The sequence below is a fragment of the Cibotium barometz genome, chromosome 28 (assembly GCF_041138505.1).
Source record: "Cibotium barometz isolate CiBa-2024 chromosome 28, ASM4113850v1, whole genome shotgun sequence".
Taxonomy (NCBI): Eukaryota; Viridiplantae; Streptophyta; class Polypodiopsida; order Cyatheales; family Cibotiaceae; genus Cibotium; species Cibotium barometz.
Genome location: NC_141073.1, coordinates 22,731,276 through 22,751,972, shown reverse-complemented (window position 1 = coordinate 22,751,972; position 20,697 = coordinate 22,731,276). Strand labels below are relative to the sequence as shown.

The window sequence follows — 20,697 nt, the reverse complement described above, 5'->3', positions numbered from 1 at the left end:
AAATGCAACAAAGAAAACTCATTGTCACACATCCAGCTTTTATTCATGATGGCTAAATCTATCCCTTAGAGCATTTAAGACTAAAAAACTTGCCATTGTTCTGAAGTCTGAAGGATCACTACAACAAAAAAAAGACAAGAACTCGAAGAAAAACAAAGAAAAGAGCAGTGATGGTTTTGGATTTTACTGAAATACCAGCTCAAGTATTTAACACATGGCTTAAAGAACCTACAGATATTATAAAGGATGTGTAACAATTTAAAAAAAAGTCCCTTCTCCTTCTCATAAGCATGACACTTCACATCATGCTGATGACAAATGACAGTGAGTTTTGCCTACTTTTCAACAGCATTATAAGCTTGCTTATGACTCCACAATTGAGAGCTTCCCATCCTCAACATTTCCCTGGAGTGCTATTTTTGGTGGCAGATTCCTAACATGGCAAGGAATGGAAAGACTGAAATGAAGACAAGTGCAAAAAACAATGATAACCAAAGTACTCACATGATATGAAAGCTTGATGTAGACTCCATTATATGACAAGGACAAGTACAGCTCTCTTATAGAGCACACACACACACATAATAGTACCACTATGCTTATGGGATAAATCCCAATGTGACGAACTAGCTCAACTTGACTTCATGTTCTAACACCCCCCCATGAAGGAAAGGTGAGGGACTACTGGAATGGAACCAAGAACAGAGCATGACAAATGATGGACTGCTAATCCGTGCATCCCATGTAACTCAAAGGCTCATATCATAGCATGGCTACATGACCCGCTCATAGGTCTAGGGAATACACCAACATCTTGGAACTAGGCCAAGCCTGATAAAGAGACCCATCAAAAGCTAATAGAAAGGCTCCCACATCCCCCTCCTGACTCACGAGACATGTCCTATTGTGATATGGTTGCCATGCTTCTTGATCATTGAATGGAGGTATACAGATACTCTTGACACCAATGCCCTGTTCTCTAAAGGTAAAGGTAAATTCAAACCTCTCAAGTGCAACCACTGTGGGAAGCTTGGTCACACCGAGGATCGTTGTTTCAAGAAGCTTTCTAAGCAACAAACAAGGATCATGCCAACTTGGTTGGGGCTGCAACATTTTGAATATTAAAAGAGGAAATTTTGGCATATTTCAAAATATGGGTATTTTTATTTATTTAAAAGTGAAATTTTGAGTATTATCATTTCTTAGAAAATATGGGGAAGCTATGGAAAATTTTATATCATTAGAGAATGAATTTATGCATAATAAATTTTATGCTAAAAGTGAAGTTTTGAGCATTATTCAATTGTCAGAAAAATAAAGAAGGTTATGCACAAATTTTCTAGAATCATTCAATTTATGAGAATTGTGGAAATGATTCATTTAGATAAATGGATTAGTGTTTATACTGAAAGAGGAAATATGGGTATAATTGATGTTGTAAATCCCATGAACCTTTTATTCAAAAAGAAGAATATTGAGCATATTTTATCTTGAGAAATTTGAGAAAGAATGTGAGAATATTCATATGAATACATCGAGAAAACATGGATAATTCTTAATCAAAAAAAGGAATTTTGAACACATTTAACTTTTGGAATTTTGAACTATACGTCTAGATTCTTGAAAAACAGAATCTTGGAGTACATTCTAAACGGGAAAAGGATTTCCCAGTAGAAAAATGACCAGAAACACGCTTAGTTGGATAAACGTGAATACTTATGACTAACCTATCCCTAGATTCTCTGGAAAAGGAATTTGGAATCCTTGAGAGAATCAAGGATCTAAAAAGTGAACGAGAATTTAGATTTAATGGAATCGAGAAAAAGTTGCCTTTAACTAAGCCAAGTAATTGGTGGAGACTTAGAAAAGTTCTGTCAGTATCGAAAGTAAAGTAACTGTACTTTCAACCTGAATGAATGGATGTGAATGGATGTGATATGATATGAATGGATGCGAATGGATGCGATATGATGTGAATGGATGTGATATGATGTGAATGGATGTAAATGGATGTGATATGATGTGAATGGATGCGATATGATGTGAATGGATGCGATATGATGTGAATGGATGTAGGACGATGTGAATGGATGGACGATGTGAATGGATATGATTGGATATGGAATGATGTGAATGGATGTAGGACTATGTGTATGGATATGAATGGATGTGATATGATGTGAATGGATGTAAATGGATGTGATATGATGTGAATGGATGTGGAATGATGTGAATGGATGTAGGACGATGTGAATGGATATGATTGGATATGGAATGATGTGAATGGATATGACTGGATATGGAATGATGTGAATGGATGTAGGACGATGTGTATGGATATGAATGGATGTGGAATGATGCGATGTGAATTAATGTTGTAGAAGAATGTGGAATAATCAGAATTGACGTGGAATAATGGGAGTTTGTTGGAAACTGTATTTGTATATGAAATCTATTTTTAAATATTGTTTTATGTCAAGAATGATGGGGAAGCATTTTGACTATCTTGTCAAATAAGGTCATGTGAGGACCTAAGTGAAAAGGTTGCAATAGCTGACGGAGAATCAATGAAGGACGTCTTACGTGGCAAGGTTGTCGACGAGGTCTTGATGACCAGCCAATTAAAATGGTGAGCTTCCGGTAGTACGGTGGATGAGGGACCAAGGAAACGGCCTATATGAGTGAAGCGTTAGGTGACTTGCGAAGGAGCCTAGAGGGTGCTGACCATACAGTGCTCGGGCTCTCTGGGTCACCGAGGATACCCACGCGTGCGTCAAGGAAGAAAATGAGTTGGAGTTGTTTTCTAAACATGAGCATGGATCTGGTTGATTGGCCTTGCTAGTCTTCAACGGAGGATTTCATGGCTCTTTTACATGGATCTTTTTGTTTGATCTAGCTGATCTTCAACGAAGAGTCCATATAGATTTTATGTGATTATATTCCTAGGTACTGTGGGCTAGGGACTATTGAAAAGGCCCCTATGTGAGCAGGTGGTGAGCGTTTTAGTTGCCAATGATGCCATAGGTACGCCAAGGAAGAAATGATTGGAAATTGGACTGGGAAATGAAATACTGAGGATCCTGATGGGAAACACTGTGGTTTCATTTCCAACTCTGTTTTAAAGACAGTTGAATCTGTGAAAAAGGCAATTTCATATTGGGCGCGTAAGTGGTGTGTCTATTTTGTAATTTACTTGAGTGCCGGCTAGGGGGCCTGGGAACTCTTTTCCCTGGTACCCGAGACAAAACATAACCAAATTTTTATAATGGATCCTATCAATACAATGGTTGGGCGGTTGGCTAACCCATGGGATTGGACGGGGTTAGGCTGGACTGATGGATTCCTATAGTAAAATTCAATTCTATTTTCAAGTTACAATAGTTGAAGTAAATCATGGATAATCCTTGTTCTATGGAAAAGAATCAACGGTTGTGCCTCCTGACGGGGAAAAAAGCGTTGGTCTCTATGATCCAAGTGCAAGCTCCTCCCTTGATCCGGCCATGTGACCCGCAGGTTCGGTGAGAATGCAAAAGGGTAATTAAGGCTCTTGACTACATTAGAATAAATTTTCTTGGAGGAATCGCCTATGCCTTCTAGGCAAGGGAAGTTTTTTTGGGTTCGGTTTTGGAAGAACCGAGGGATCATTCTCTTGTCCGGACATTTGTGGCCAAGGCCCCGAGTGGGAAGCTCTGCCCTGTGCAACAAGTTGCTACTTCCGCTACTAGCACCCCAAAATTTGATGCGCTGAGGAGGCAGGGATCTTTCAGTTGGTATCAGAGCGAATTGGCTAAAGTTGATAAACCAAGAAGCAAGAAATGTCAAAATTCTATGAGTTACCAACAATAAAAGATTGTAATTGTGTGTTGAAATTCATACGAATTGATATTCAGAATGGGGATTCATAAATTGGGGATTGGGTTTTTAGATGGAAGTACCGCAATTGTGTGGAATCCCTGACTGCTTAAGGCCTAGACATGATGGTATTTACCTTATAGCTCCAAGGTCCATGATTACCCGTCTATACCGTGGGTATAACTGCAGCTCTTTACTAACAATATATACGAGTGAATCTAAGACCTTGAAGTTATAATCAAAAATGCTATCCTAGATTATGATTTTGGATGCTGGTTGATATGATTTTAGAATTCTGGTTGAGAATTCATGAATTGATTTGGATTCTGATTGAAAGATGATGATTTCTGAATTCTGGTTGAAAGTAGATAAGTTGAATAAAGTCATGATGAGTATGAATGGAGAGAATCCCAGTGATGATGTTAGTAACCTAGAAGACGATTAAGACTTTCAGTAGATCACTATGATATTAGTGGATCGTGCTGATAGATTGTTTGCAATTGACCTTTTACCCAGTGGACCCAATTGAGGAATGATAAATTAAGAACCTTTATAACTGAAATTTCCGTGGGAAATGTTCAGATGGAATTACAGGTTTGACGAACCATTATTGTGTTAAGGATATGAATGAACTATTTTCTGATAATGGGTTTTGTATGTTCTTCTTGTAGAAGGATCTTTATCCCAGGATTTTTGTGAGGATTGACCAAACGTTAAAAGGAACCCCAGAATCAGTTAGATCTAAAGTTGGATTCAAATTATAAAGTGGTCTTTTCACCAGAGTATCTTGGTTAAGTTGAAAAAAAAGAACTTAACAAGAATTTTCATATTAATAGGATCATGGATCGAGGTCGTCGTGGTAGGAATGTTAATCCCCAACTCGATGAGGAAGAGCTCGACCCAGATGTTTGCAAAGCTCTTCATAGATCTCAGCCTGGACCTTTCAAAGGTGGAGGGGAGCACTTGGGAGAAACAATAGAGAAGTGGATCGAAGCTATGGAGGAGTACTTCGATGTCACAGGGTACAACGAAAAGAGTAAGGTGGCTCTTGCCAAGCTGAAGATCGTAGAAACAGACAGAGTAGCATAGAGAAACCACTGTGAGACAAACCGTTTGGATCAGGACACCCAAACATGGAATGATTTCAAAGCTTCCCTAAGGAAGAGATTCTGTCCTCCCGGCTTCTTGGAAACTCAGATGAATGAATTCCTGGAGCTAACCCAGGGAAGTCGAACCATGGAGGAATACCACCGGCATTCGCTCTCCTCTTCAAATACTCGCCATCACTGGATGAAGAACAGTTGATGGGGTGGCCAGGTTCATTCGTGGAATGAACGAACCCTTGGATATTGAAGCTAGTCTACAATGGTCTCTAAGCTCAAATTATAGATTCGAAGGATGCGAAAGCTGCCTAACCAAATGTCTGGACCATGTAATCCTAACAACATTGTTAGTAAATTAAGATACTTTCTCTTCCTGAGAATAAACTTTTCATAATAATACAAACAGAGCTTGTGTAGAATGTAAAATCTCATACCTAAAAGCACATGTAGACTCTAAGAGCTCCAGTGGCTTGTCCTTCCCATCGAGGAGGATCTGTAGTATAAACAATGAAGAGTATAGCAAACATGTGAGTACCATAACTAACATTGATGCTACGTTGGATCTCTTCCTTCTTGCTAAGAGTAAAGGTGAACCTACCCCTTGTCATGCCATCCTAATCAATACTACCCTTTATATTGAAAACCCTCCTAAACTTTTCCTATGTATCAACAACGAGCATTTAAGAAACCTCTCTCTCTCTCTCTCTCTCTCTCTCTCTCTCTCTCTCTCTCTCTCTCTCTCTCTCTCTCTCTCTCTCTCTCTCTTGTGGTCTTTGTGTGTGAGAGACTATTTAAAAATATCATTTCAAATTGAGTCAAAATTAGGGTATTTGATGGTATGCACTTACCCTAATCAGGGTATCTGATAAACTTATGGATGCAATTAAATTAAAATTTTGATTAAAAAATTTGAGTTTAGGCCTATGCATGGCCTTTCTTGTCTTGATGATTAGTGTGTTTTAGGCATTTCAAAAATATACATCATTGTAAGCTTGGAATTTTTTTTACAAAATTCATTAGACCAAGATTTTTCTACATTGAGGATCTTATTTGGTTCTTTTCAATTATTTCCATGCATAAACTTTCAGATGTGACATGAAAACTCAAAACTAGAAAATTCACTATTTTTTGCTAAGATAAATATTACTAACTAATTTGAAATAGAGTAATGATGCATCTTAATGATCGGAATCGGGCATTAAAATGTTTCTATTAAGCATAACAATCACATAAAAAAATTATGGTATTTTGACTTGATGATACTTTAACTACTATTTACCCTAAATTTTGAGTTTTTTTTATTTTTAAATAAATGGTATTAGATATTGTAAAACATAGTCTTATATTTTTGTTTGCAAGAGTTTTGTAAATTTTAAGTATTTGGTTCCAAATTTGATAAGCTTGTTGATAAAAAGTCCTTGATCTAAGTACATAGAAAGTACAACAAATATATATTACAATTAAAATTCCATTATTAAATGTTTATCTTCTAGGCTAATTTGACTTACTGAAATAATTGGTTATACTAAACCCCAATTGTTAAATTTGAATTAAAGTCTAGTCAAGCTTTTAAGTATCTGAGCATCTAGTCTTAAAGATAATAATCTTGTTAATTAACATGAAAATCTTCTTTTCCCTTTAACATTGAAACTCTTGCTTTGAAGAATATGATAATATGCTATTGTAAACTATAAGGTTTTTTCTTATAGTATGAAACAAAACCTTTCATATTTGATATTGTAAACTTTCATATTTGATATTGTAAACTTTCATAACCTAGAATCTAGTTTTGCAAGAGTTTTTGAGCATCTAGTTTAAAACCTAATGATCTTGATGAATTAGAACTTGTTTAATAGACTAGACCTAATGTTCATTAAGTCCTTTATAGATAGCCTATGATGATACCTTGGTCTTATATACAAATAATATCCTATATGGGTATTACGTATGTTTTTACAACCATAAAGTTTAAAGCATAAGAAACCATAACGTTAATGCAAATTTTTAAACCAAACCATAATTGGATACTTACTTTTGATGTCATTTAACCATGGACATTGATAAGAAGTAACTTGATGTAGGCACAAGGAAGACTTTGCCTTTGTAGTAAATGAGTCCATTACGAAGCTCAAAAAATAGCAAATCATCATGGGACCATTGCTGTAATTTTTGCCACATTGGTGCCATGTCCTCATCCAATAAGCACTCCTCTTGGATATCAAAATTCAATCTTTATGTACCTCCAAAATTGCCATACATGTACATCCATCTCTCTCTCTCTCTCTCTCTCTCTCTCTCTCTCTCTCTCTCTCTGAGCTCTACAAATGTTATGTGAGTAGTGACTTGGGTACCATTTCATTGTGATTACATATAACAAGGCTTGGAGGTATTTGCTCAACAAAACCCAGTGGCATGGGCTAGTTGGCAATGGTTGCTCTTGTTCCTAGAATGTGATTTTGAGGTACCAGCGCGCTAAAGAAGAAAGAATCAACTAGAGCTTGGGAATTAGGAGTTGTTGGCATGTCACACTAAATGGGCTTGATAGAACTTATGCATTTTGTTTTACTCCTTCATGGTGCAGGATGAAGACACCGCAACAAAGGAAGAGTACACAAAGAAAGTTTGCTGACCAAAACTCTCGTGAACTTATGGATAAAGGAACGTCAGCTTCTGTAGCTTCTTTGAAAGGAATTGTGTGCAAAGAAAGTTTGTAGACCAAAACTTTGGTGAGCTTATGGATAAAGGAACGTCAGCTTCTACAGCTTCTTTGAAAGGTAAGATGTTGTAACAATAGGGGGGAATCCTTGCTCCCCAGGTTTACATGTGTCAGTCTAGTCATTACATATGGTTCTTACATCATTGTACTAAATGCTTATAATCAGCCCTATCCTGAATGTTCATTTGCTATTATGTTTTTACAGGGGGTGGTAAGCGGCCCTCAAATTTTGAATATCAACGCTGAATAATGATGACATTTCTGAGAGTGAATGGTTGAGTGTGTTCAATGCTAGCCATAGGAAAGGTAGTAAAATCTTTCTCAACATGCTTCATCCACATTTTGTGGATGAGTATCGACTGCTTTACCACAAAGTGTACCAAGGAACGCCCCCAAACAATGAATTAATAGCCAAATTTACAAGGGGTTTACGTACGAAAAGTGCTAGGTAAGCAAAGATGATCCCAAAGGCCACAAAATTGCATGGGCCATCTTTGGTGAGAGTGTCTTGAAGACAATGCAGGGCTAGTCTAGTAGCCTTGACAGGAAGTTGGATAACTGGAGGAAAGCTAATGGGCCATTGGCTGCTCACTCAGCTGGCAAAGGAAGAGATTTCAGGTGTCATGTTAGGTGGCATTTCAGATGGCAGACCATGATTCAAAGAGGTTTTTTGGTAAGCGTTTGGGCCTAGCAAAGGCCATGCTTGCAAAAGCAAAGAGCAGGCTAGCTCTCAAGGAAGAAGCATCTGGGACAACGAAGGCCGAGTATGAATGCAAGAGAGATGCGTTGCTCTGCGACTAGAAGGAGCTTCAAAGACTACTACAATGTTTCTTGCTGAGCTAGAGAAATTGAAGAAAGACCTTGTTGAACTACAGGCAGCCCCCCCAGAACCAAACACGATTGAGGTCAATATGAAATATATGAAAGAAGGACAAATTAGATCTATGAAAGGGGCCTCAGCTTTTGCATGGTTGACCCTAACAACCTTGGATCCAAGAAAGACAATCTTGAATCACTAGAGGTAAGTAAAAAACTTTTCCACATAAGTTTTTTCCTAATAGTGCCACCAAGTGCTATAGAGCACTTGAAAAAAAACTAAAATATGGTTTAGGGAGTTACAAAGAACCCTGAAAAGCACTTTAAATTTCTTTTTGGGTTATAAAAAGTACTTAAAATAGCTTTATGGGTGATACAAAGCACCTGAAAATGCTTTTTATGTGTTGTAAGTCACTTTCAAAGCATTTGAAGTGCTTTCTGGATGATGCAAAGCACTTTGACAAATGGCACACTTTATTACAACAAAAAAGCAGAAGCATTGTAAGTGGTACATATTTATTGCAAATGTGTTAAGATTGGATGGCTTGGCTAAAATCCATTGTATCGAATTGAGACCTACTTGATTTATTTGGCCCAAAGATCTAGGGTGGGTGCAATCCCAACCCCGAGTTTAGATTGCATGGCTTGGCTAGAATTCGTTGTATCGTTTTGAGACTTGCTTGATTTACTTGGCCCAAAGCTCTAGGGATAGGTGCAATCCCAGCCCCAAGTTTTGAACATAGGTAGATTAATTAGTTTTTGGCATTTTCTTTTCATTAAACTGGGTACTTAGCATGTGAGTAGTAGTGGAGATCATCCTCAAGGCAATGGTCATACTTTTGAGTGAGTTAGGACTTACAACATATGTTAAGACCTTCAACTAGCAATAAATTGAATGGTACTTTAACATATGAGTAGTGGAGATCATCCTTAAGGCAGTGCTCATACTATTTAGTTAGGTCTTGCAACATATGTTAAGACCTTCAACTAGCAATAATTGAATGGGAATGCCCTTTGCTCATGATATAAAGCAATAAATTGGATGGGAATGACATTTGCTCACGATTATATCCCGAAAGCAATAAACTAAGCCATCAAATTTGTGAATACCAAAAGGACTAATTATTTTTTCAAAGACAAGGAGAAAGTCTTTCTACTCATTCCTCCAAAATAGCTAAAAATGTGAAAAGTTGTTGCCAAGATATTGTGGGCCTTGCTAGGGTGACATTAAAACAAGAGATATGGCATATAAGCTAGAATTTCCACAATACTATTATGTCCCCCTAGTGTTTCATGCTAAATGATTGAAATAGTATCTTGATGAGGTGATAACTTGGTTGGTTGTTGGATTTCTTTACAAGAGCTTTGTTGAATAAGAACTAGAGAAGATTCTTGAGCAAATGAAGTACAAGACTTGGGTTAGAACCTTGGCACACTGGCATAGTATAATAGTATAAGTTATCTAAGATTTAGTTCATTTCACATTTGTACACATGGTCAAGTTCCCATTTGAGAGTTCATTGAAAATGTGAATCTAGATGATTTATGTAAAGTTTGCAAGGTGGTGGTTGGTATCTGTACTTTCCAAAGCTCTTTCTCTGTGTATGTATGCTTACATAGCACTACCTCATGGAGAACAATCCCTTGCGTTGAACACTTAGTGTTTTAGTATCTCCCACTTTGCTTTCTACAAAAAGTTTTACAAAGCTAGTGAGTGTTAGCCTTCCAAGTCTCTCTCTTCCCCCCCTCCCACACACACACACACACAAGGGATTTGAGTTACAAGGTCTTTGAGTTGAGATGAATGTATTTGATACCTTGCATCTTTGGCTTTATTAGCCCATTTAGTAGGACTTTTGAAGAAGTCCTTTTGTTGGACCAAATATTTATTTGGCTTTACCTTCATACTCTTCCTATTTTGTGTATTTTATCTCATATGTCATCCATTTTGGCCCTCCATAAACGTTAATATAATTCCCCCTCCCCTCCCCCTGCAAGTTCTCAAGCCTATCATCAAACATATGTTCTTTTGTAACATTGACACCTCAAACTCAAAAAAATAACTCACCTCTAGAGAAAAGTCTGGAGTTTAGACTTCTTAAACAATGCATCTAAGCGTGGATGATTGATGCCTTTGATAGTTATCTCACTACATATTATTGTGACACTGAAAGATGGGATCCACTTTCACCCACTTTCACCCACCATTGCATCGACACTTTTGGATGTTTGCATTGATTTATTAGTTATAAAATGATCAAATCCTGGTTAATGAGAACTCTCAATGATATTTACCCCTCATTACAAGATCATACAATTACATCCACACAAATAAAAGATAAAACTTTTAAGTTAGCACCCACCCTCTTTCCAATACACTTTGTATGCACAATCTTGAGAATCCCACTCCCTTGAATGCACAAATTCATAAAACCTCATTAATGATTTCTGTGCTGCTAAACCTTTGGCAAGGGCTTTTAAGAGGGTTTTAAGAAGTCATTTATCAAAATCATGCTTAGCTTTCATCCTTCCTTTTAATATCGCATCTCCACCATCTGAAAGAGAAAATATACTATCCTGAAAAACAGAAGAGAAAATATACTATCCTGAAAAACAGAAGATATAGAGCAAAAGTTCAACCAATGCAGCCTAAGCACACATGGCTACCTAATAAGCATAGCCACCTGAAATGGATCTAGATGTGCACATGGATACCTAACAAGCATTTCCACCACCATCTCAAGATCCTTGACTGCAAATATTTGAGAAAGCTTTTGAGGAGCCACTGCACCACCTGTCCATGTCAATATGTATCCTTTGGAAGCAGAATGCATATTTATATAAATACAAGATGAGTTCAACGGTTCCATGATAGAATCATTGGTGTCAACCTAACACTACTTGGACAGTGTAAGGGATTTGTTATTTTGAGTGTTGGTACTTCCTAATAAGCCCCAGAATGGGCATAATAGAGAATTCACCGTAACACTCTTGACTAGCTATCAGCTGCTTCTTTTCCGATTGAAAGATCAGGTACAACTGCGGGAAGGCCCTCAACTTCACTGTTAGCCAGCTCTATGTCCCTCACTCTCTGAAAAAATCACAAATGCATGCAAAACTTTGTTGGAAAAAACACAGCAAAACTCATACTAACAACTGCAATTCTTTCTGAAATAGGGTTGCAACCCATATTAAGTGATTATGCTCGTATATGTACATGCATGTGTATGTGTATATGCATGTATGTGGGGGTGTGTAAATATATGTCATCTATGTATGTACAACTTTGATTGAGAAAGCATGTAAACTGGTAGCGAGCAAGAGAAGATATCATATTACTTGACTTGCACTGGAAGTTTCATGATGGGGCCTGAAATTAAGATCAATCATTTGAGAAGCAGTATTGCCAATTGCAATGGCAATGGCAGAGGTACTGCTATTTTCAATCCTTTCCTGCGGGCGGTTGTGATTTGGGTTCTCATGTTTTGTCTGCATCTGGATGAGGGGGTCATCCCCTTCTGTTATTTTCAGTTCTATCATGGGCTTCTTTCCGAGCCCCCCTTCCATTTGAGTTATAGGAAGCTGAAAGCAGAAAGTTTGTAAAATGAATGTATATGAATGGCAAAGAACATTTTCATCCATGGAAAAACTACGAAAACTAGCATAGATGAGAGAATACCTCAACTCTCTGTCCCATTAAAAGGTACCTTTCATGGGTTCTTTTACCACCAACATGGACATCCATGTCACATTGTAAGCAAAGTGATGTCCCATCAATGCCACAGAAGAAAAAAGCTGCCCGGAAATTGCAACAATGAAAATCCATAAGTGATCATCTCAGAATTTCCATAAAGTAGTTTGCTAAAAAAAACATCAAATAGCTCAAGCATCCCAATGGAAGGTCAATTTTTACTATTCCCAAAATTATATGACAAAATGGTGTCATTACCGGGGGCGTTCTCACATATGTCACACCGGCGGATCACACTTGCCTCGGCAAGTGTCAGCCGTATGTGCCTACTTGCCAATTTGTTGCAACCATGAACCTTCACATTGAATGAAATGTTACCAAAAATACATGTTTCTAAATTCTATTTGCAATCAGGACCATGCACATGTGAGGAGGCTCTTGCAACCTTTTCTTAGCATGCCTATAGCTTTGAACACTTTTATGAGGATTGCACTTGCCCTTGCCTCTAGCATATCCACGACCTCTTGGATTGCTTTTGCAGGTCATGGTCTTTGTGTATGATGGAGGTATGATGTTGGAATCCAATCCAATCCAATCTTTTGACCCAAGACAGCAACATAATACCCCTCAATTAGCTTAACCTTCTAACACTATTAGAAAATGTTAGCTAAACTCGAGGTACATGGAATTCACTGGTAACTACAATGCATCTAAGGCCAATGCCACATGTGTAACACCGCTGTGGATGTGAAGGAGGTAAGTGCCATGTGTATATGGGAAAAAAAAATGGAGTATTTAAAAACACACACACACACACACACACACATTTTTAAAAAAAGGCAATTTTGAGCAAAATAGAAAAGACAGTGAAAGTAATTTATTTTCGTACCTTCTCATCACATTTGGGGCAGAGAGCAGCCTCATCTGCAGCGCAGAAAACTCGAGCAGGAGCGGCTTCACAAACATCACATATCGGTTTCATTGGACCACACCCTCAGGTTGTGAGAGCCCACCAGTGTTGGAATCAACCCACTTTCTTCTTCCTTAACATCTCACCTAAACTCTTGCTCAACTAGAGATGGTTAAATTGCTTACAGATAGCATCTACCGTCAAACTGATGTTAACAAGAATCTTTAGAATCAATAGGGTATCTTAAATCTTCAAATCAAGTGCATCCCAGAAGCTGAAGATCTCCTTACCACACTTTGTTCATATGTTGAGCTTGTAGTACAGGGCAACAGGTGAGGGCCACAAGCTGTCTGTGAAAATATGCCCAATATTTGAAAATCCTGCAGGGCGGGAAAGATCAAGCCACGAAAATCTTGACCGAGGACGAAAATCTTGATCTTGGGCAAATTCGACTTAAAATTCTGGGTCTTGAAGCAGATTGGCTTGGCGAGGACGCTACTATTGTGATTATGTGCAATTTTGAGCGAATTGGAATGCATCAGTGCTAAGTTAAGCAAGATTAAGACCCTAAAGCTACAAAAGGAAGGGGTTTTTGCTGCGAGGTTTTGTAAAAATAGGGCGTTTGGAGACTTGGGCGATCACGAATTGCAGAGCTGAAAGGTCCCAAATGGCCTGGAAATGGCTTCCTTATACAATTAAAAAACCCTAATTTTTTGTCCAACTTGCACGAAAACCGCTGTTTTGGAGCAGTGGAAAACAGCTTGGTTTGCAAAACCACTCCCCAAAGTGGCTTTGGACGGCGTCCAAAACCGCGCTCGGCTGCCCACCATGGAATGTGCGGCTGGGCTTACGCCACGTCATCATTTCGAACGCGGGCTTTGCCACGTGGCTGTCTTCGCTGCCGCAGGTGAGGGATTTTGTGGGCCCGGCCATTTTCTGGGCCGACCATTTTTTTATTTTATTTTTTCGGATTTTAGATAAGGATGACCCAGAGGGATATATATACTCTCTTTACTACCTGCTCTGTTGACACGTGGCTCGCTCATAGCAAGGCTAGATATTTTTTTTTCTTTTTTTCTGGGAAAGTAGCTCAATGTTAGTACTTATTACTATTTTCTTAAAGATTTCAAATCCCATGGATGGTTGATTGAAGGGAAAGTAAGTTGCCAGAAGTCTCGAGGTATTAGATGGGGTAACTTGAACTTTGAAGTCTCTAGGTATGAGAAGGTGGGGTAGTTTATGTCAATCCCATGGATGGTTGATTGAAGGGAAAGTAAGTTGCCAGAAGTCTCGAGGTATCAGATGGGGTCAAGCTACAGACTTCAAAGTTCAAGTTACCCCATCTGATACCTCGAGACTTCTGGCAACTTACTTTCCCTTCAATCAACCATCCATGGGATTTGAAATCTTTAAGAAAATAGTAATAAGTACTAACATTGAGCTACTTTCCCAGAAAAAAAAGAAAAAATAATACATTCTACTTTTCAAAGAAGTGAAATAAAAATGGGGCAGCTTGACCCCATTTTTACTTCATTTCATTTGACCCCATTTTTATTTCATTTCATTTGAAAAGTAGAATGTTCACCACATTTGTTTGCCTTTAAAAGCTTATCTAGGAAGGGCCTTTTCAAACTGAAGAATTTTTATTTTTCAGGGTAAAATTTTTCATCCCCTTTCGCGAAGCTTTTATGTGACGGGCAAAATGCCTCAAGAAGAATTCTCAAGGCTTCAAATCTGAGGGCTAGCGGGGCATTCAAAGAACAATGTTCCAAAAAACCAGTGAGAATTCTCCGTAGTCTTTCCTACTAATAATGTAGAGGTTTTTGGCCAAACGCGAGGACAAGTGATTCTAAATTTTCTCAATAGCCCCTTGGCACCTCCACATGGGAGAGGGGCAACCGCCATTTGAAGCTTGATCAAAAGTGGACAACTATTGTCCAATAAGGCCCTTATTTGATGAGTTGTAGCTCCTTAAGGTGATGTACCAGCTCTATGTTATGCTTATTTAATGAGAATGAACCAAAAAAATGCTTGATTCTTGATGATTTGGAGCTTGGCAAAAGAGGAGGAATATTCCTTGAAAACTAACTAAGAAAATTAATCATTTTCCTAACCTAACCTATCCTATGGTGCATAGCTACTCAATGGATGATGGGTGGCTCTAATACCAACTTGAGATTTGCATCTAAAAGTGATTAGGGTGTGTAAAAATGCATTAAACTCATCATCTTGGCAAGCTAGAAAGCAAGAAAAAGATTAATACTAATGACAATGCTAATGATAAAGGTGAAGCATAACTCAAAAGCTCGTATGTTTGATATTGAGTACATCTCCATTAACCATAATCATGGCCCATAACCTTGGTTAAGCCTTTCCTAATCTTTTGTAGATTTGAGCACTATCTACCTTGAAGTGAGAACGCACTTGGCTTCTATTCCCACTTCTTCTAGGCACCTACTTTTGGCCTCCACATGGTCTGACCATACCACATATTCCTCAACCTTTGGGCTCCATTTGACCTTTTGAACCATAGTCTATCATGTTGGATATCATAGGAGATCACACATATATCTTGGTGTCTTGCCCCTACGTTAGGGGGGTGTCTTGGTATGCCGATGTAGGCTGTCTTTGTCCCCCCCTAGGTAGGACTTGACCTCTAAGTCCTTCCATTGAGCCATCCTTTATGAACCTCTGAGTCATGCTTTTAGCCTTTAAGCAATGTTCATGAGCCACTGAGGCAGTAGGGTCCAATTTTAGTCTTTACTGGTGTTGGAGTACGAGACTATTGAAGGTTATGCATGCAACTCCACCATCACTCTTAAATGTTCACATGAATGCACCAACAATGGATCCCTTATATAATTTTTGAATTTATCTTACTAAATTGACTTTTATAGCTGTGCTTCATCCAAAGCACATTTATAAATGTTCACATGAATGCACCAACACACATATGTGCACTAATCACTAATACACATAGACGCCTCTCTCACACAACCATACACTAAGATCAAAATCTTACTTGGATTTTGGAAGAAAAAAAATAGTTCTTTTAATGAGATAGGATGATTGTTGAGAAGGAGACTCTAGTTTCATACACTCACAAAGCAAATCATATCCTTGTTGACTATTATAAAAGGAAAATAATCCTTGAACTTGATCTAAATTTGTAAGGTTTTGTGGTCTTTGATATAGAGAAAATTTTATTGGAAACGTTTTGATAAAACATGTTATAGAGATTGAGTGTATATTATATTGGTAAAGGTGTGTGTATTGGAAAGCTTTAAGGTGTGTGGAAGGTGGATTCAATATAGAGAGAGTGTTTGAAAATGTTTGTATCGTTGGCTACTTCTCACAATAAAACCGGGAATCTTTTAGTTACAATTTTTGAAATATCAAAGTTATAACCAATATTACAAAATAATTTACGTGGAAAGGACATGTACTCCATGATAATTCTTCTATAACCATTAAAGTGTGAAAGCAGGGATGAATGTGAATATATGGTTGTCATAATTAGAGCATGTGGAGTTTTAGTTTCCACCAAAGGATCTCATAAAAAAAGGGTGAATCATAAGATGACCTTGTTGGTGTTTCCATCATGCACATGTGATGACTTTGTGTGTAGGTTGGGCTACAATGATAGATAATGCCATGAAACGACCTTTACTTCATATCCCTTTGGCATCTAGGGCTTGATGTGGAGACAAAAATGTTTCTTCATCAAGTTGCTTTAACAAAGCACAAGCTCTATCAAGCTCCCTGAGCAATGTACTAGGTTCTACACATGATAGATTTAAGAACAATCGTGTGTTTGTTATGTTTTTTGTAGTGGATATGTAGAGTTTTTGCTCACTATGAATAGTCAATAAATGTACCTAGAAGCTAGAAGGTAATTGTATATATGTGACTACATTTTTGTAAGCTTTCATATTTCACTATATGAGGATTTTGGAGAGCTTTATTTTGTAGCTGAATATGCATTGTGTACGTTTCCTTAAAGAATTATGAAAACAATAAAGGTAAATTTTAATGTAAATCCAAAATTCATCACTACTTAGATGCTTGGATGTTTTTTGGATGTGTAAGCATTTGGGAAACTCAAACATGGCAACACCATATTTACTATACTCTTTACTAAAGAAAATACTTGATGATGAGTAGTTTCACCTTAAATCTTCTTCAAAAGCACCAAAATATTCATAAGTACTCTTCAAAAGCATCATATGTAATGTACTCTTTACTAAAGAAAATAGTTGATGATGAGTACTTTCACCTTAAATCTTGTTCAAAAGCACCTAAATATTCATTAGTGTTATTTTAGAACCAAACTATCAATCCTTTTCTTGGACACCTATTGAATTCAATTAATCATTCTTTTATACACTCTTCCTTATTCATTTAGTATCATTTAAGAACAAAACTATGAATCCTTTTCTTGGACACTAATTGAATTCAATTAATCATTTTTTGATGCACTCTTTCTTTACAATCATTTTTTTGATGCACTCTTCCTTTATAATCATTTTTTGATGTACTCTTCCTTTGTGAGGCTTCGGCTCAATAATCACAATACAATTCAAGAAAATAGAATTTTGCACAAATTTTTAAGGCGGAAGGAGAACAATTCTGTATATAATCAAGAAATCTTACAACAATTTGATATGATGCACTCTTGGAGGAAAGAGCTCGAACCACCCGACCACCCCCGAGCTATCTCACTCACACTCTTATGAAAATCTCACTCACACTCACACTTGCACACAAGCACTCGACTCGCACTCTCAATCTCTTCTTCGATTCTCTATGTATTGCTCTTCTTCACATGTTCAGGAAGCTTTCTTCATACGCGGTCATCATTCCCATGAGATTACGTTTTTTTAAAACACTAGGAAAACAACCCTTTTCCATGGTGCACCATTCGTGCCTCGGTGATCCTATGAGGATGTTCAATAGCTCATCTCGAACATCCCATCCTCCTCTTCGACTTTGTATCTCTTTGTCCGAGGCTAAATCTTTATTATTGACCTCCATTTAGGACCTACAATGTTGACATGAAAATCTAGGCACATTTTTAGAACAAAACCACTCAAAGACCACTTTGGAGTCACCAAACGGATGTGAAATAATGTGAATCACAAAGATTTCACTTGAGCAAAGTTGTTCTATGTACAAAATGTAAAAACTCTCTCATACAAAACTTCTCCTAATTCCACCTCTAACCTAATCAAAACTCACCCACAAAAATGGCAACTACCTGAAAATGACGAAAACCAAAATTTTCCTACAACACAAAATTTTGTCAAAACTTGTTAGATGTCCTAACAAAACATTCTACACACTTTCTAAAACAAAAATTTATGAAAAATATTTATACAAAATTATGAACCATCACATCCTTTATAATCATTTTTAAGCACTCTTCCATAAATGTCCTTGATTTTAAGTAAAAACACTTGGCTAAACTCTCTCTTCACCACTTTTTGTTGGTATTGATTTTTAAAAGTTAAGTTTAAGTTTCTTCCATATGCCTTTCTTTTGGTTCTACTTTTGTTTATTTCTTACTTGATTAATCGAAACACTTATTTGATTACACTTATTGTTTGATAAGAGTGTAAGTAATTCTACAAATAGATTTTCACATGATTTTTTTGTAGAAACACAATTTCCTACAATTATAACAAGCTGACATGCTATTATAATTGCCAATTAAAATTGCATATGGTCACCATTTTTAAACCAAAAGAGTCATGGTAGAGAAGGGGAAAAAAGGTTAGATATAAAGGAAGAGATAATACCTTTAGCAAATCAAGAGAAGGCCCTAAGCCACATGTTTTAGATTGTAATAAGATATTGAAATGTAAATAGAAAAAATATTCAAAAACTTTAATAAAATTCAGCATTCATAGACAACCAAGTGATACTGAAGTTGACCAAAAGGTCTTTTACCCTCAAAATGAGGGATAACACTAGGTCGATGCAAGACCAACAAAGCAAATTTGATGGTAGCATGCAAAGACATAAAGAAAACACATCTACATATTAGGAACTTTGAAAATCCTAGTGTTGTTGTATTATGTAGATTGTTGAGATCTTCATCTTAGAAGTCGTACAATCAATCAAATGAAACAACAAGAACGCAAAGATTTTAAAAAATAAGCTTGCATTTTCTTTAACAAGAGACAAGAATCGAAAGTCATAAATTTAGTGCATTATGTTAAAGCAAGAAAATGAGGGGGTGGTCTTCAAAAGGTTCTTTCCAAAGGTCTAATGGATTTTGTAAAAAATGTAGAATTGTGAGCATGGAAAGGTTTTCTGAGGTTCTTGAGTCTAAGCATGCCTTGGCTAAGATTGCTACTCCAAGGACTTCTCTAGCGAGGTCCTCATCGTCTAGGACCATGGAAGGGTCTACTAATTTGAGGAATGAATCGAGCTTCATTTGGCGGTTAATGAGTGAGAGAATTGTTAGCATCCATGGATGGTGCGCCGATGAATCCTTGATGTGCTCCATTATGTTTAAGCCTGAGATGAGGTGTAGTAGGATCTTGCCAAAGCAATAGATGTCATAGAGAGGCAGTTCACCTTCCTCCAAAGTGCGAGCCTCGCTCAAGCTGCCGAGCCACACATCAAAGTCGTGTGTGAGGAGGATACCGCTAGCCTTCAAGTCTCTACAATCCAAAGTACAAATTAAAGTTTGATCTTTGCAAATAAAGCAATATGAAAGAAGATTGAAAGCAATCCAAAGTACAAATTAAAGTTTGATCTTTGCAAATAAAGCAATATGAAAAAAGATTGAAAATTGTTGTACATATATCAAGGGATTGTAAAGGAGTGGGGGTACCATACCTATGTGCGATGGGTGGGTGACAAGAATGGTGAAAGAAGGCAAGGGAGTGAGCTACTTGAGTGGCAATTTTCAAGCGTGCGAACCAGGGCATGGATGGCAAACATGTAGTGATATTATGATTGTGATTATGATTCCAATTCCAATGGAAGCGTGATAAGGCGAGGGAAGTTGAGAGATCTCGGTAATGCGCATGCTGGTAAACTAGGAGTCTCTCGCGGCCCTCGACGCAGTAGGCGAGGAGGGGGACGATGATGCATGGGGGATGGCGGCCATGGGATGATTGCACGAGCTGCATGGCATGGGCATGCACGTGCAGCTCCGTCGTGTAGGCTGAAGCCATCGAGGGTTCGAATCTCTTCACCGCCACGGCGTCCCCATAGCCGTGGAGCCGCCAGCCCACGAAGGTTTCTGCAGAGCCGCCTGCATGCAGCAAGTTCGACCTGCTGAAGTTGGCCGTGGCGTCCTGGAGAAGGTGAAGGGGGACCTTCCTCAATGGGGTAATGAAAGAGGCAGTGCATGATGTGGGTGGTGGTGCTGCTGCTGCTGCTGCTGGCTCTGCTGTGTCTTCACTCGTCTTCGCGAGAAGCTGATCGAGCTCCATGAAAGCCAAGAGCATAACAAAAACGAAGAAACCACAGATCCCAAAAACGGTCAAAGCTAGGAGCTGGAGGTTCTCTGTGTCCATAGCTACTACACACACACACACACACTCTCTCTCTCTCTCTCTCCCTCTCTCTCTCTCTCCCCTCCACCCATGCCTCC

General features: G+C 38.0%; 2 protein-coding genes and 1 long non-coding RNA gene across 8 annotated transcripts; all 3 read right to left on the bottom strand.

The window, feature by feature from the left end:
- Positions 1 to 10,986: 10,986 nt before the first annotated feature.
- Positions 10,987 to 11,357, bottom strand: LOC147622654 (uncharacterized). The gene is made up of 2 exons (XR_015269471.1): positions 11,203 to 11,357; positions 10,987 to 11,064 (listed from the first exon to the last, which is right to left on the bottom strand). It is a non-coding gene; the product is annotated as an uncharacterized LOC147622654 (long non-coding RNA).
- On the bottom strand, positions 10,987 to 13,778 carry LOC147622653 (B-box zinc finger protein 19-like). 6 transcript variants are annotated; one of them, XR_015269470.1, is made up of 7 exons: positions 13,068 to 13,778; positions 12,437 to 12,533; positions 12,167 to 12,282; positions 11,827 to 12,069; positions 11,469 to 11,578; positions 11,172 to 11,281; positions 10,987 to 11,042 (listed from the first exon to the last, which is right to left on the bottom strand). XR_015269470.1 is itself a non-coding variant. In XM_086822201.1 (6 exons), exons 1-5 carry the CDS (start codon positions 13,158 to 13,160, stop codon positions 11,483 to 11,485), a joined length of 645 nt encoding a protein of 214 aa, XP_086678327.1. In that variant the 5' UTR covers positions 13,161 to 13,778; the 3' UTR covers positions 11,078 to 11,281; positions 11,469 to 11,482. The 6 variants fall into 6 exon arrangements, 4 of the variants coding, with proteins under 4 accessions (XP_086678327.1, XP_086678328.1, XP_086678326.1 ...); XR_015269469.1 differs by having other exon boundaries at positions 11,172 to 11,272; XM_086822201.1 differs by lacking the exon at positions 10,987 to 11,042 and having other exon boundaries at positions 11,078 to 11,281.
- Positions 13,779 to 19,138: 5,360 nt separating this feature from the next.
- Positions 19,139 to 20,671, bottom strand: LOC147622652 (putative LRR receptor-like serine/threonine-protein kinase At2g16250). Its single transcript, XM_086822675.1, has 2 exons — positions 19,935 to 20,671; positions 19,139 to 19,756 (listed from the first exon to the last, which is right to left on the bottom strand). Exons 1-2 carry the CDS (start codon positions 20,618 to 20,620, stop codon positions 19,306 to 19,308), a joined length of 1,137 nt encoding a protein of 378 aa, XP_086678801.1. The 5' UTR covers positions 20,621 to 20,671; the 3' UTR covers positions 19,139 to 19,305.
- Between the last annotated feature and the right edge of the window lie 26 nt (positions 20,672 to 20,697).

What these genes read in the sequence shown, in the direction of transcription:
- LOC147622653 (XM_086822201.1), bottom strand. Translation starts at nt 13,160, where the DNA reads ATGAAACCGATATGTGATGTTTGTGAAGCCGCTCCTGCTCGAGTTTTC. An exon ending in CATATGTGAGAACGCCCCCG is followed by an intron (nt 12,283 to 12,436) that starts GTAATGACACCA and finishes ATTTCCGGGCAG; the next exon opens with CTTTTTTCTTCTGTGGCATT. An exon ending in TAATGGGACAGAGAGTTGAG is followed by an intron (nt 12,070 to 12,166) that starts GTATTCTCTCAT and finishes TTCTGCTTTCAG; the next exon opens with CTTCCTATAACTCAAATGGA.
- LOC147622652 (XM_086822675.1), bottom strand. Translation starts at nt 20,620, where the DNA reads ATGGACACAGAGAACCTCCAGCTCCTAGCTTTGACCGTTTTTGGGATC. An exon ending in CACCCACCCATCGCACATAG is followed by an intron (nt 19,757 to 19,934) that starts GTATGGTACCCC and finishes TTTGGATTGTAG; the next exon opens with AGACTTGAAGGCTAGCGGTA.